The sequence below is a fragment of the Mercenaria mercenaria genome, chromosome 11, assembly GCF_021730395.1.
Source record: "Mercenaria mercenaria strain notata chromosome 11, MADL_Memer_1, whole genome shotgun sequence".
NCBI lineage: Eukaryota > Metazoa > Mollusca > Bivalvia > Venerida > Veneridae > Mercenaria > Mercenaria mercenaria.
This window is the reverse complement of record NC_069371.1, coordinates 56,462,365-56,476,914: the sequence shown is the minus strand read 5'-3', so window position 1 is coordinate 56,476,914 and position 14,550 is coordinate 56,462,365. Positions and strand designations below refer to the sequence as shown.

Genomic DNA, 14,550 nt, shown 5'->3' with positions numbered 1-14,550 from the left:
TAAAGGGACAGAGATAAACGAAATTGAGATTGTAGCAGTTAAGACATCATATTACACGAAATACAAAAAATTACTGCGGTTCAACTAATTTGAATTTACCCTGGAAACAAGGTAACCTACCACCTGAAGCAGTTCATGAGAAGAAGTACTTAGGTATTTCTATTCTAAGCTCTAGTGGCCCCTAAAAGGGACCAATTGTCCCCAACTGAACAAACAAGGTAAAGGACCTTATAATGATGTTCCAGACAAGGTTTGATGAAGATGTTATTTAAAGGTATTTCTATTTTTAACTCTAGCATCTCCTAAAAGGGGTCAAGTGTCCCCAACTGTATAATGTTAACCAAGGACCTTAAGATGATGCTTCAAATCAAGTTTGATGAAGATCCATCGAGTGGTTCATGAGAAGGAGTCATTTAAAGGAATTTCTAATTTTAGCTTTGGCAGCCCCTAAGAGCCATTTGATGCTAGAGACCAAGTCTGATGAAGATGCATCAAGCAGTTTGTAAGGAGACATTATTAAAAGCTATTTCATTTTAGCCCCAGTGGCCACTACAGGGGGCAGACTGCTCCCATTTGAACAACTTTTGACAAGAGCTTGTCGAACACGAAATGCCCCCCTTGATGCATTCAGTAATTGCACAAGGAACAGAAATTATATGCTCACTGTAAACAAAAGTTCTCCATTCTGGTTTAATCTGACCTTGACCTTTAACCTATTAACCTAACAAGAGATTACAGAGTGATCTTGGCGCCATCCACTGAGCCATTTTTGAATGTTCAAAATTTCAAGACTAGCTCAAGGTCAAAATCAATGTCAAAATTTAATTTCAGTAAAAAACAATGTGTATGTGGTCCAAATTTGAAAGCTGTGGCTTGAGAAATGTGAAAGCAGGTCACTAGATCAATTTCATGGTCAAAGTTCATTTCGGTAGACAGAACTATGCATGTGCTTCAAATTTGAAGGCTGTTGCTTGAGAAATGTGAAAGTAGGTAAAAGGTAAAAATCAATGTCAAATTTCAATTCAGAACACAAAAATATGTATGCGGTCCAAATTTGAAGCCTGTAGCTTCAGGAATGTGAAAGTAGGTCAGGCCAGAGTTTTTTTATTTTTCGTTTTACGGGAGCGCCGGTCCTAAATATTGCAAAAGTGGAATAAAATTAAAATTCATTTTCCCGAGTTTTATTTTATTTTTTCCGCCGGTCGGTTGTTTACAGCCCCAAAGAAAATAAAATTAGTGTATTTTCACCTGGAGGTAATTTCACAGGAAGGGCGTGCAAAATATCGTGTTTTGCCGTACATCTATCGGCATTAACAGGGTGTAAAATTCCACTCGCCTGCTCGCATTTGCGAGTTAAGTCTGAGTAGGACGAGTGGACCTCGCTGTGTACTCGACCCATCGGGCGAGTGTTTTTTTTTACGTCCTTACTTTACCAAAATTCAGAAATTACATCTACAAAATGTCAACAAACTTTGAGATGGTTCAGTCGCTACCTGGATTGACTGGAATTTACCCGCGAATCGTAAAGATATCAAAACGTCATGCCGGTAATTTTCCATTCCACAAGCACGTGTGACCTATCATAACATCTAATTTACATCGACATGTACACAAAAACCGTGCGTAGTGCATTCATTTTTTAATATTTTCGCTTCAAGTTTTCAACACCCCTTGAGAAATAATACTTTTTGAATTATATAATGATTTTAATAAGATATCGACAAAAATGTAGGCAAAATTCTATAAAAACGGTCGAATGTTCATATAATCATTTGTAAAAATTCAAACAGCGCGATCTTAGTTACTTATTTCTTTCTAAAAGTAAATAAATGATGAATACTATGGGCTTAAAATTCAGACTTTTGACCAGAAAGTACAAAAAACAGAATAAAAAAATCTTAAATAATGAAAAAGCGGCTGCGATTACAATACATGGAGTAAGACGATTTTTGGCTAGTGCGGCAGAACAGGTTACGTGACCTCGTGAGCGTAAGTAGAAATGCGATTTTAAAATAAAGCAATGTGATGTCACTGCGGTTTTTAATAAGTTTTAAATGAATCTTTGTACATGTATTTTTTGACCAACAATTGAAAAGTTTTTCTTGTCAAACAATAATGTAAATTCCTTGAGGGCAAATAGGTCACAGAGGTAGGTTATCCACTATAGTAACTATCGTTTGAGACATTTACCTTTTATACGGGATATAGCACATTCGCTTTTGATAACAAATTAAAGAAGAATTTTTTTATTGATTTCTATTTCTCAGCAATTTTAAGAACCGATGCGGTACGATCATACAGTGATATGTCACATGGCGCGAAAACATGACGTAATGCCATGACAATCTCGAGCAAAAATACCGCTTTGATCTCCGCTTCAGATGTCAAGATACTGACACACTTCTTTTAGCTCTTAGAGGGGGTGTAAATTGATCATGAAAACAAGGTCAACATTACTTAGTTTATCACTGAATAATTACCGATAATCTTTAACGTTTTTTTTCTCTCTTTCTACATGGGTGGATGGACGATGATTATGTCCAAATATTTTTAGACACTTTTCAAAATATATATTTTTCGGGAAATAATACTATTGTACATAATACTCCTTTCATAAAAGTGACAGTATTAAAAGTATTAAATTGTCTAAAGATTGTCTTACTCACATTTTGTTTTCAATAGATTCAACTTACAAGTTTGCCATAGAAAGGCAATACAATATCAAAGGTGCTTTGACATTAAATTTTATTCAAAACATTAGTTGTTTGCAGAACAAATAAATGTTTGTAACAGCAGATTTTTTTTACATTTTTATTTCAATGGTGACCCCTCACACTTTACACAGGCTTGGGACTGTCTGGCATAAAGCAGCTGGAAGTGTTGGCAAAATCTCAGACAGATGGTCCATTTCTTTTGTAACTTCAATAGAATTCATAAGTGTATAAAGAATAATAGATGGTCCATTTCTTTTGTAACTTCAATAGAATTCATAAGTGTATAAAGAATAATAAAGAATACTTTTATTGGAGACAATATTTTGACAAAAAGTGATGCAACTTCAGTACTTGAACTTAGTGCAGTATAAAAAGGTGCAAATTACAGAAGCAACTTCAGTACTTGATCTAAGTGTATTATAAAAAGGTGCAAATTACAGAGTTAAATGAGGTAAATTTTCAGATTACTTTTTGCTAGATTATCTTTCGTTTTTCATCACTGAAAAAAAAATCTTGCCCTCTGCACTGTGACTGATATTCAGAGTTATTAAATACTCTATTTTGCTGATAAAATCCAGTATATTATGAGCTGGCATAAACTGTAAAGTTAGCTCGTTAAAGATGATATTGGTGAAAGATACAATAAGTAAATATTATGTATAAAAAGCAGAGGTTACACAGCAGAAGATGCAAGCAAACCAAACCACCAAAACTACTACACTACTAAGCCACTTTATACCAGACGTGTTTAGTCTCAACTTGCTGTCACTGAAATTTACTGTGGCTGTTGTAACAGATAAAATAATTTTTGTCTTCCACTTAAATTAAGTAAAACAAGCTTTCTGAATTTTAAAGACTTGCCAGTGTGAGTTACAGTGCCTGAAGCAGTTTATTCACAAGCATGCATGAAAATTTTATTCAATGTTCATCCTGTATAAATGACTTTTATAGTCTTAAAACATAACAATACATCACAATATCAAATACTGGACACAAACACAAGTAAACAAAACTTGAAACGAAAGTTCATCAAAATAAAAAAAAATCTTAAAAAATTCTATTTTATTTTTATTTTTTTCCGAGATGCTCACTTTCAAGCTTTTTATTTTTATTTTTATTCCCTCCTCCCCCTGCTCATTTTTCAAAAATCTCCCGTAAAACGAAAGATAAAAAAACTCTGGCCTCACTATGTCAATCTCAACATCAAAGTTCATTTTGGTACACAAAACTATGCATGTGGTTCAAATTTGAAGGCTGTAGCTTGAGAAATGTGAAAGTAGGTCACTAGGTCAAAATCAATGTCAAATTTTATTTCGGAACACAAAACTATACAAGTGGTCCAAATTTGAAGCCTGTTCCTTCAGAAATGTGAAAGTAGGTCACTAGGTCAATCTCAAGATCAAAGTTCATTTCAGTACACAAAACTCTGCTTGAGGTTCAAATTTGAAGGCTGTAGCTTGAGAAATGTGAAAGTAGGTCACTAGGTCAAAATCAAGGTCAAATTTTATTTTGGAACAAAAAACTATGCATGTGGTCCAAATTTGAAGCCTGTACCTTCAAAAATGTGAAAGTAGGTCACTAGGTCAATAACAAGGTCAAAGTTTTTTTCAGTACACAAACCTATGCATGTGGTCCAAATTTGAAGGCTGTAGCTACAGAAATGTGAAAGTAGGTCGCTAGGTCAAGATCAAGGTCAACTCATGTCACGGTTCATCTTGCCACTCAAAACTATACATGTGGTCTAAATTTGAATGATGTAAGTTATGGACATGAGGGTTCTAAGTTTTTCCCTATATAAGTCTATATGAACCATATCACCCCTGGGGCGTGGCCATATTTGACCCTAGAGGGATAATTTGAACAAACTTGGTTGAGAACCACTAAATGATGCTACATTACAAAATATCAAAGCCATAGTCTTTGTGGTTTGGACAAGAAGATTTTCAAAGTTTTTCCCTATATAAGTCTATGTAAACCATGTGGCCCACAGGGCGGAGCCAGATTTGACCCTAGGGAATAATTTGAACAATCTTAGTAGAGGACCACTAGATGATGTCATATACAAAATATCAAAGCCCTAGGCCCTGTGGTTTTGGACAAGAGGTTTTTCAAAGTTTTTTCCTATATAAGTCTATATAAACCATGTGACCCCTGGGGTGGGGCCATATTTGACCCCAGGGAAATAATCTGAATAATCTTGGTAGAGGACCACTAGATTTTGCTACATACCAAATATCAAAGCCCTAGGCCCTATGGTTTTGGACAAGATCAGAAACCGTTTTAACTGTTCCTGGCCAATGTGACCTTGACCTTTCACCTTATGACCTCAAAATCAATAGGGGTCATCTGCTGGTCATGGCCAACCTAACTATCAATTTTCCTGACACTAGGCCCAAGCGTTCTAGAGTTATTGCCTGGAAACCATTTTACTGTTCCTGGTCACTGTGACCTTGACCTTGACAAACTGACCTCAAAATCAATAGGGGTCATCTGCTGGTCATGACCAACCTCCCTATCAACTTTCGTGATCCTAGGCCTAAGCGTTCTTGAGTTATCATCCGGAAACCGCTTTACTGTTCAGGGTCACTGTGACCTTGACCTTTAACGTATTGACCTCAAAATCAATAGGGTCATCTGCTGGTCATTACCAACCTCCCTATTAACTTTCATGATCCTAGGCCCAAATGTTCTTGAGTTATCATCCGGAAAATGTTTTACTATTCAGGGTCAGTGACCTTGACCTTTGACATACAGACCTCAAAATCAATAGGGGTCATCTGTTGGTGATGACCAACCTCCCTATCAACTTTCGTGATCCTAAGCCCAAGCGTTCTTGAGTTATCATCCGGAAACGGATTGGTCTACATTCCCACCGACCGACAGACCGACCGACCTACCTACCGACATCTGCAAAACAATATACCCCTCCTCCTTCGAAGGGGGACATAAAGAGGGCATTAAAATGATGCTAGAGACCATGTTTACTGAAGATCCATCCAGCAGTTCAAGAGAAGTTGTTTAAAGGTATTTCTAATTCTAGCTCTAAACAGTCCTAGTTAAAGGAGCAAAGTGCTCCCATTTGTATAAAATTGGAAGAGGACCGTAAGATGATGCTACAGCCCAAGTTTGATGAAGATCCATCAAGTGGTTCATGAGAAGAAGCCTTTTAAAGGTATTTCTGCTTTTTCGCTCTAGTGGCCCCTAAAAGAGACTAAGAGTCCCTATATGAACAAACTTAGGTGAGGACCTTATAATGATGCTACAGACCAAGTTTGATGAAGATCTATCAAGCAGTTCATGAGTTGTTTAAAGGTATTTCTAATTTTAGCTCTAGCGACCCTTAAAAGGGACCATTTATTTATTTATTTTGTTGGATTTAACGTCACACTGACACAATTATAGGTCATATGGCAACTTTCAAACTTTGATGATGGAGATCAACATGCCCCTCCGTGCGTTATTTCGTCACAAGCGGGCACCTGCGTAGAACCACCGACCATCATTAAACCAGCTGGATGGCTTCCTCACATGAAGAATTCAATGCCCAAAGTGAGGCTCGAACCCACATCAGTGAGAGGCAAGTGATTTGAAGTCAGCAACTTTAACCACTCGGCCACATAGGCCCCTGTTAAAAGGGACCATGTGCCCCCATTTGAACAAAAATGTCAGAGGATCTTAAATAGACCAAGTTTAAAGAAGATCCATCAAGCGGTTCATGAGAAGAAGTTCTTTAAAGGTTACTCAATTTTTAGCTCTGGTGGCCCCTAAAAGGGGCCTAGGTGAACCATTTCAACAAACTTGATAGAGGTCCATGCCAGGATGCTACTAACCAAGTTTGGTGTAACTCTGACCAGTAGTTTTGTTGGATTTAACGTCGCACCGACACATGATAGGTCATATGGCGACTTTCCAGCTTTAATGGTGGAGGCAGACCCCAGGTGCCCCTCCGTGCATTATTTCATCACGAGCGGGCACCTGGGTAGAACCACCAACCTTCTGTAAGCCAGCTGGATGGATTCCTCACATGAAGAGTAGTTTCTGAGGAAAATATGTTTAAGTAAAATTGTTGACACAGGATGACAGACCATCCACCTATACTAATTGCTCACCCTGAACAAAGTTCAGGTGAGCTAAAAACACTATGGAAAAGTAATGCTCATGAAGGCCTGAATCATGAAAAAAGGATAGCATAAAACCCAGATGAATGAAAAATAATTCATCAATAACTGCTCTTAAAGTTATTAAATGTACAATGTTTTTAGACAGTAAAAATTGTGTGGAAACACTTGTTAAACTTTTCATCTCAAGGCATTTCAAAGGGGCACTTTTAGGGGATGAATTTCAACCACGTAAAACATGAACCTAAGTCACATGAAACAAAACCAGTACACACTTTCCTCAGGATTGTTACAGCCAATTATTTCTTATAGGTAAAAAAGTATTATAGGATACAAACAAGAATATAAATGACAAAATTAAAATATGTGTACCTTGTGCTTTCTCATCATCTGTAATTGGCATATTTCTTCCAACCTTTGCAAAACCCTGGTCAACCTTTCTTTCACCAAAACTATCTCTGCTCTTCATTCTGTCACAGTTCTGCTCCATACCTCTACCTCTTGTACCTCTCCAATCTGATAGTTTATTTCTACTCAAATTATTCTCCTCATCATTCATCATGCCAATCTTAACTTTCTTTTTCCTATCAAATTCATTATCAAACTGTCTACTTCTATATCCTTTATTGTCATTTTGTCTTGTATTCAGGACTTTCTCTTCTTCATACTCCTCTCCAAACAAGAAATCCTCATATAACATCCCTCCATCTGGTAATTTACTGTCATGTTCCCCCTCTTCAGGAAATTCTTCCATATTTGCCATGTCTTCACAATACTCTTCATTCCTATAGTCACATCTCTCACCTCTAACCCTGTCATAGTAATTATCACTGTAATAGTCCATTTCGCTTTTACTGTGGCACTGTTGACGTCCTTCCTCATAGTAACCATCTCTCTCATTCACTCTATTTCCAGATGCACTACCTCTATCCCTACTGATATCTCTATTATTTCTTTTGTTGCTATAGCTATCAAATCTTTCCCCTAGCTCATCCGTCTGTCTCCTAGTCCTATATGACATAATCTCCCCATCATAAGTGTGTACTGAATCACCGTAATCGTAAACTGTCTGAGGTAACTCACAAGAACCACTGCTGCCACTTTCAGGTCGTTCTTGTGAATGCTTGCTTCTACTGTAAAATTGCTCCTGGTCAAGTCCCACATTTCTGCTTCTCGTATCTTTCAAGTATGCACTACGATCACTATTGTCAGGGATCTTATCTTCAGTAAGAGGCTTCTCATTTTTGTGCTTACTGCCATAGGAACCAGACTCCATCCCTCTAGAATGAGAATTTTTAATATCAATATTGCCACATTCTCTCTTCCTTCCATAGTCCCATCTTTCGGGATCATACTCATCCCTTTGACTAAATTCTCTCTGCACACTGTAGTTATGACCAGTCTCTGATGCAAAAGGTTTACATAGGTGATTATCATTCCCAGTTTGATATGTTTCATTAACAGGTCTCTTATAATTATAATTTCTAGATCCTTGATAATTATCATTTCTAGGTCTTTGAAAGTTATCAATAACTGACTGGTATTCACCCCTTGACCGAGCATCACTCCTGTTCTTAAAATCTCTTCCTATATTAGTACCTTGCTTCGAACTATGTTCGTGGAACTGCTTTGAAGCAAATTCCTTTTCAAATCTAAAATCATCTCTAACATCAGTTCTGTGTAATTTACCAGCAATTTCATTCCTTTGATTCTCATTTCCATAATAATAGCGATCAAAATCACTCTTGAATGGTTCTGTCTTTTTACCTGTCTCCTCATAATGCTTATCCTTATCATAACCTCTTGCAGGTCCTCTGTATCGATCAATTTCATCCAGAGCTTCCTGACGTGAGAAGTTACCAGTGTGCTTTGTCCTATCAGCATCATCATAAGCTACCAACCTTTTCTCTTCCCCATAAATATTAGGGGCAACGTGCTGTGTTGACATATTTGCATTCTGACCTTGACTCCGACTTGCAACTTTTACATGACATGGATCTTTATTGGAAAGGTCAACATATTTTTGCACAGGGGCAACTGTAGGTACCTTAAATGCTGTGTTAGAACTTCCTGGTTTATTCTCTTCAACAACTGGTGGATTCCATATTCCATTCTGAATATTTTCAATGGTTGTTTTAGCATTCTGAAATACTCTCTGTTTGACCATCTGTGAAGATATATTTGACAATTTCTTAGCAACAGCTCTCGCTTGCTGAATACTGTCATTGGCGGGACCCTCTTTCCCAGTTTCTGATGTAGATGTCTGAGGCTTTTTAAGGATTCCTTTATTAACCTTTGAAATCAGTCCAAATATTGAGTTACTGCTTGGTGTTGGTTCCTGTGGCAATGGACTAGGTTCATAACCAGGATCAAACCCAAACCCTGGGATCTCTTGGCTGTCTCTTTCCATGTCTCAGACTGTGAAAAGTTAGTTTATCTGCAAATAAACACATAATATGTGGATAAGGTCTTATCACATTTTAGGAAAATGGGATAGATTCTATTTAATCACAACTAGGATAATCAACTAAGAATAACAAAAAGGCCCTTAAGGCCCTGTATTGCTCACCTGGCCTAGCTTTTACCCCAGATAATCTAGTATATAATCTGGCCAAGAGATTTCATAGACACAAACATTTTGATCATGTTTTAAACTAGAGCTATCACTGAAGGTGATGAATGTACCACCCCCCCATCCCCCCCCATACACACACGCACTGACACTGTACATTGCAATTTGACACACATAAGACTGCATAATTATGTGGACTGTATGTATATAGACTACGTATATAGTATAGTAACAACAAAAGGGTCACTGACCCTAAAGCGCTCACCTGTGTACAAGGCTTCAAATGTGTTTTTGGGGGCAGTGCCCCCAGATTTAACAAACTGTCTTTCAATTTTCTTGTCGAGTTTATGACCAACCTGACAACACACAGAAAACAAGTTCCAAAGTATTTACCAAACATAACTTTAATATTGCATTTTTCAATTATATTTTTGATCCAGATATATGATTAAATAGATCTACATATTTTATATCAACAACAGTATCTGAAGAAAACTAAACTTCATTATAAATATAAATTATAATAGATCTACTTAAGCGTAAGAATAAAAAAGACGCTTGATTTGATCACGTGATCGATTCTGAAACCGACACTTGTTCTGATCATGTGACATATTCTGAAATCCAATAACTAGTTTCAATACGCTCATAAAAACGTGTTCTTGATTCTGCGTGAAAATAGCAACTACTAAGGAATTGCAACGTCACTGATAAGCCGATAGATTATTGATTTTTTTTCACTGAATTGCCTCGACACACCGTTGTGGATGTGTATTATGGAGAAACTTTATCAGTTTGCGGCGATCAGTACCGTTTATCAGTAGGCGAATCTATAAATATGCGGCAACATCCTATAGATCCTGATTCACATTCTGTTAAAATATCTTTTCCGTGCAGGTGTTATTTCGAAAATATTAATTCAGAAAATAGAGTGCTGAAATGAAATACTTTTTAGATTTGATTGAAATCATAGTCTAAAAAAATTCATTTCGAAAAAAAGAAAGAACAGAATTAAATATTCAATGACTTTTTATTTAGATTCCACACTTCCATTCTGACACTAAAAAAATCAATTAACCTTTGCTGGGCTTCAGCATAATCAAGCGCGAGCGATAACGTCACGCAACCCACGAGACAAAATATTTGCTGTTTAGAGTACACAACTTTAGGTAAGGACAACTTTTTTTCTTCTCACCTCAACTTGCTTTTTGCCGACTTTTTTGCTAACGCAAGCGCTTGTGATAACACAGATGCGTTCTCTACCTACCTTTTGTCTACCTTTTGTCTTCTGGGGACACTCCATAGCCCTTTAGCTAAAATAAGCCCCCTTGAAATACATCATAAAAGGGTCTAGTCTAAACCTAATATACTTAAGAAACATCATATCGTTTAGATATCCAGTATTTGTCCAGTTTTTATTTGAATGAAGTTACTGTTGACTAATTCCTCTGGTAAGTTATTCCATACTGTTATAGTGCGATGTCCAAAGGAGTTTAACCGTAATGATTTTTTGGCTTTTGGTTTGTAGAGTTTCAAATTATGACCTCTAGTACCGATATTTCCAGCAAAACTGAAGAAAGTGTTCATGTTTACATCATCTATCTTGTGTTTTATTTTAAATACCTGGATCATATCATATCTATTTCTACGATAGTCTAAAGAAGGAAGATTTAATTCCTTTAACCTCTCACAAGAAAGATGTTTAATTTCAGGAACTAGTGCTGTTGCCCGTCTTTGTAGATTTTCAACCAGCTGTTTTACATTTTTTCGTAACTGGATAATACACTTAGTTACCATAATCAATATGGGAGCAAACTAATGCCTTATACAATGTAAAAACAATGATTTATCCAAGTATGTTAATTTCCTTTTCATAAGACCAAGTATTTTATTCCCTTTATTCACTAACCTGCTTATACATTTGTATGTTGCTCAAAGTTCAGTTTACTAGTAAACAATACTCCCAAATCCTTCTCAGAGTTATCTCTTGTCAGTTTATGCTCTACTTCAGTTGCATCAGGCATAGTATAGTCATTTGGGATTTTTTCATTTCCGTATGAAACAGCTTTACATTTTTCTATATTGAACTTTTAACAACCAGTCCTTACTCCAGTCACATAAATGTGCGATATCATCTTGCAGGTCTAGCTGATCTTGCCTTGACGTGATGTTACAATATAATTTACAGTCACCTGCGAACATCTTGCATACAGAACCAACTACATCTGGCAGATCATTCACAAAAACAAGAGCTGTCACTAATGGTGACAAATGCCCCCGCAGCGCCTTGACCTTTGACCTGGTGACCTTGACCTTTGACCTGGTGTACTCAATAAGTACTATTAGCATGTGACGTTTGAAGGTCCTGGGTGCAGTGGTTCGCGAGTAAAGTGCCTTCATGCAAGAAGTTAACATTGGCTCCTGTGACCTTTACCTTTGATGTGGTGACCCCAAAGTCAGTAGGGGTCATGTACTCAATAAGTACTATCAGCACGTGAAGTTTGAAGGTCCTGGGTGCAGTGGTTCGCGAGTAAAGTGCCTTCATGCAAAAAGTTAACATTGGCCCCTGTGACCTTTGACGTAGTGACCCCAAAGTCAGTAGGGGTCGTGTACTCAATAAGTACTATCAGCATGTGAAGTTTGAAGGTCCTGGGTGCAGTGGTTCGCGAGTAAAGTGCCTTCATGCAAAAAGTTAATGTTGTGACGAACGAACTAACGAACGGACAGACAGTTGAAAACTAATATGCCTCCCTTCGGGGGCATAATAATAAACAAAATTGGCCCTAATATGGATCCCTGAGGAATACCAGATACTACTGAGTTCCAGTTTGATTTATGTCCATTTAATACTACTCATTGCCTTCGACCATTTAAAAAACTTTTAAGCCAGTTCAAAATGTTACCAGTTATACCATAAGCTTCCACCTTTTTAAGTAAACGACGATGGGGAACACTGTCAAAAGCCTTTCGAAAGTCTAAGTATATTGTGTCAACCTGAATATCATTATCTACAGCCTCCGTCCAATCTTCAAGTACAGCTAACAGTTGTAAAATAGTATTACGATTTTTCCTAAAGTCAAACTGACAATCAGATATCAAATTGTATTCTGTCAGATGATTTAGTATTACTTGTCTTACTACTGTTTGCAGATCAAATTGCCCTTTCGCCTTTTCTTAAATCGATAGACTTGTACCTTTACGTCACAAAAGAAGCGATGCTGAAGCTATTTTTGGATCTCGTCTATACAGGTAACTCCGCCTTTCCGATACGAGTAAAAAATACTGAATGAACTTGTTTACATTGGCTGCATCACCGAAAATGATGATTTAAATACTCATAAATACTGTTGGAACGGGTGTTTAACCCGATTGTAACAGATGTACCAAATCTAATCTTCATTGAATCCTGCCTCAACGCACACTACTTTTAGGTAGCGTGGATGTGAAAAAAAAGGCACCCTCTTATACATTACAGGCCTTTTTCTGCCTAAATTTCAGTAACTTTTGCTGCAGAATTTTCTTTTAAATAATGTATCTCGTGTTTAGTTTTCACTATAATTATAGAACGTGCCTGACTCGAGTTGTTGGATTCGCTCATCATTGATTGAAAGGCGTAAGTTCGAATCCTGGAACCGACCATGACTCTTTAGTTGAAAAAAAGTCGGCCATTTCTTATGGAATATGTGAATCTTAGTCTAACTAACTTGACGCAATTCTAGGAAACAGTTACGAATTATTTTCTCCACTCGAAAGAAATTGTCATCGCTAGATTTGGGTTTAAATGCTGATTTTGTTGCGAATATGAGATAAATTCAAATAAAACTTACATGTATCAAAAGGTAGTCCAAATAATTGTACTCAAGAGTTGAATATCGTTTATTTTTTTACTGGTCGATATCCCCTTTAGGTAGACAACGTAAAATATCAAAATGTAAAATCGGTCTTCCCGAGGTCTCATTATTTAGACCAATCAAAAGAGGGATTCAATTCCTCATTAATTTATGTAAAAGTTATCATAATTCCCCTTAACACGAGTAACGTTACACATAAAGTGAAAGTGATAAAACCAATAATGACGTGCTGTTATTTATTCTCAATTATTTTGGTCATTTTAGAGTGACTGTCACAAATATAAAACAAACTAAACATCGAATTATTTTGACTTATGTGAGTCTATAACTGGTTCTTTCCGTGAACGAAGGCAGGGCTTATCAAATGCCCATATGTAAATAACTGAAATAGTGTTTAAACAACTTCAAATAAATAGTAGAAAAATTCACATACACGTAAACCCCACCAACAAATAAAATAAAAAAACTAGATCTATAATGGAGATAGATTTGCGATAGTTAAGCTACAGAATACTCTGCAAAAGTTTTTATTGATACGACAATTAGATCTGCAAGTGTTACATAGTTTGAAGGTTCAATGATACCTTTCTATAAAACCTTGTATACCTTGCCAGGCCTCGATCTTAACCTACTTTTGCTGGTAGCAAGCAGGGCTACCAACTTGTGAGATCAAGTAGCCCGACCAGGTTTCTAGTAGTCCTGTTTTGGAAAAGATTTGTTTGTTTGTTTTGGGTTTAACGCCGTTTTTCAACAGTATTTCAGTCATGTAACGGCGGGCAGTTAACCTAACCAGTGTTCCTGGATTCTGTACCAGTACAAACCTGTTCTCCGCAAGTAACTGCCAACTTCCCCACATGAATCAGAGGTGGAGGACTAATGATTTCAGACACAATGTCGTTTATCAAATAGTCACGGAGAACATACGCCCCGCCCGAGGATCGAACTCACGACCCCGCGATCCGTAGACCGACGCTCTACCTACTGAGCTAAGCGGGCGGGCTTGTTTTGGAAAAGAGAAAAATATATTACAGTCTTTGCCTTATTTTTTTTCAGCACTTGTCCTTTCGGGCAAGTAAGTTAAGAAAACCACTTGCCCGAAAACATTTTTAATTGCCCGAAATCATTTTGTTTATAAATATGATGTATTTTAGTTTATGCTTGATTCAACATTCATTTATTTAAATGGTAGGCAACTAACCTACCCACACCATCCATGGGCAGGCTAAGCAAAAGTAAGTGGATAACATGTTGCAATATTCAAGTAACTAGCAGACAGAAATTATGGGAGAAAACTG

The 14,550-nt window shown here is 37.0% G+C and overlaps 1 protein-coding gene across 2 annotated transcripts in view; it reads right to left on the bottom strand.

The window, feature by feature from the left end:
* The window catches only part of LOC123532336 (uncharacterized), a 316,884-nt gene that overhangs the window by 290,621 nt on the left and 11,713 nt on the right, over positions 1 to 14,550 (bottom strand). For both annotated transcript variants that reach the window (XM_053517493.1, XM_045313748.2), the window contains exon 2: positions 7,205 to 9,269. In XM_053517493.1, coding sequence (XP_053373468.1) covers positions 7,205 to 9,242 — 2,038 coding nt within the window. In that variant the 5' untranslated portion in view covers positions 9,243 to 9,269. The remainder of the gene's footprint in view (positions 1 to 7,204; positions 9,270 to 14,550) is intronic.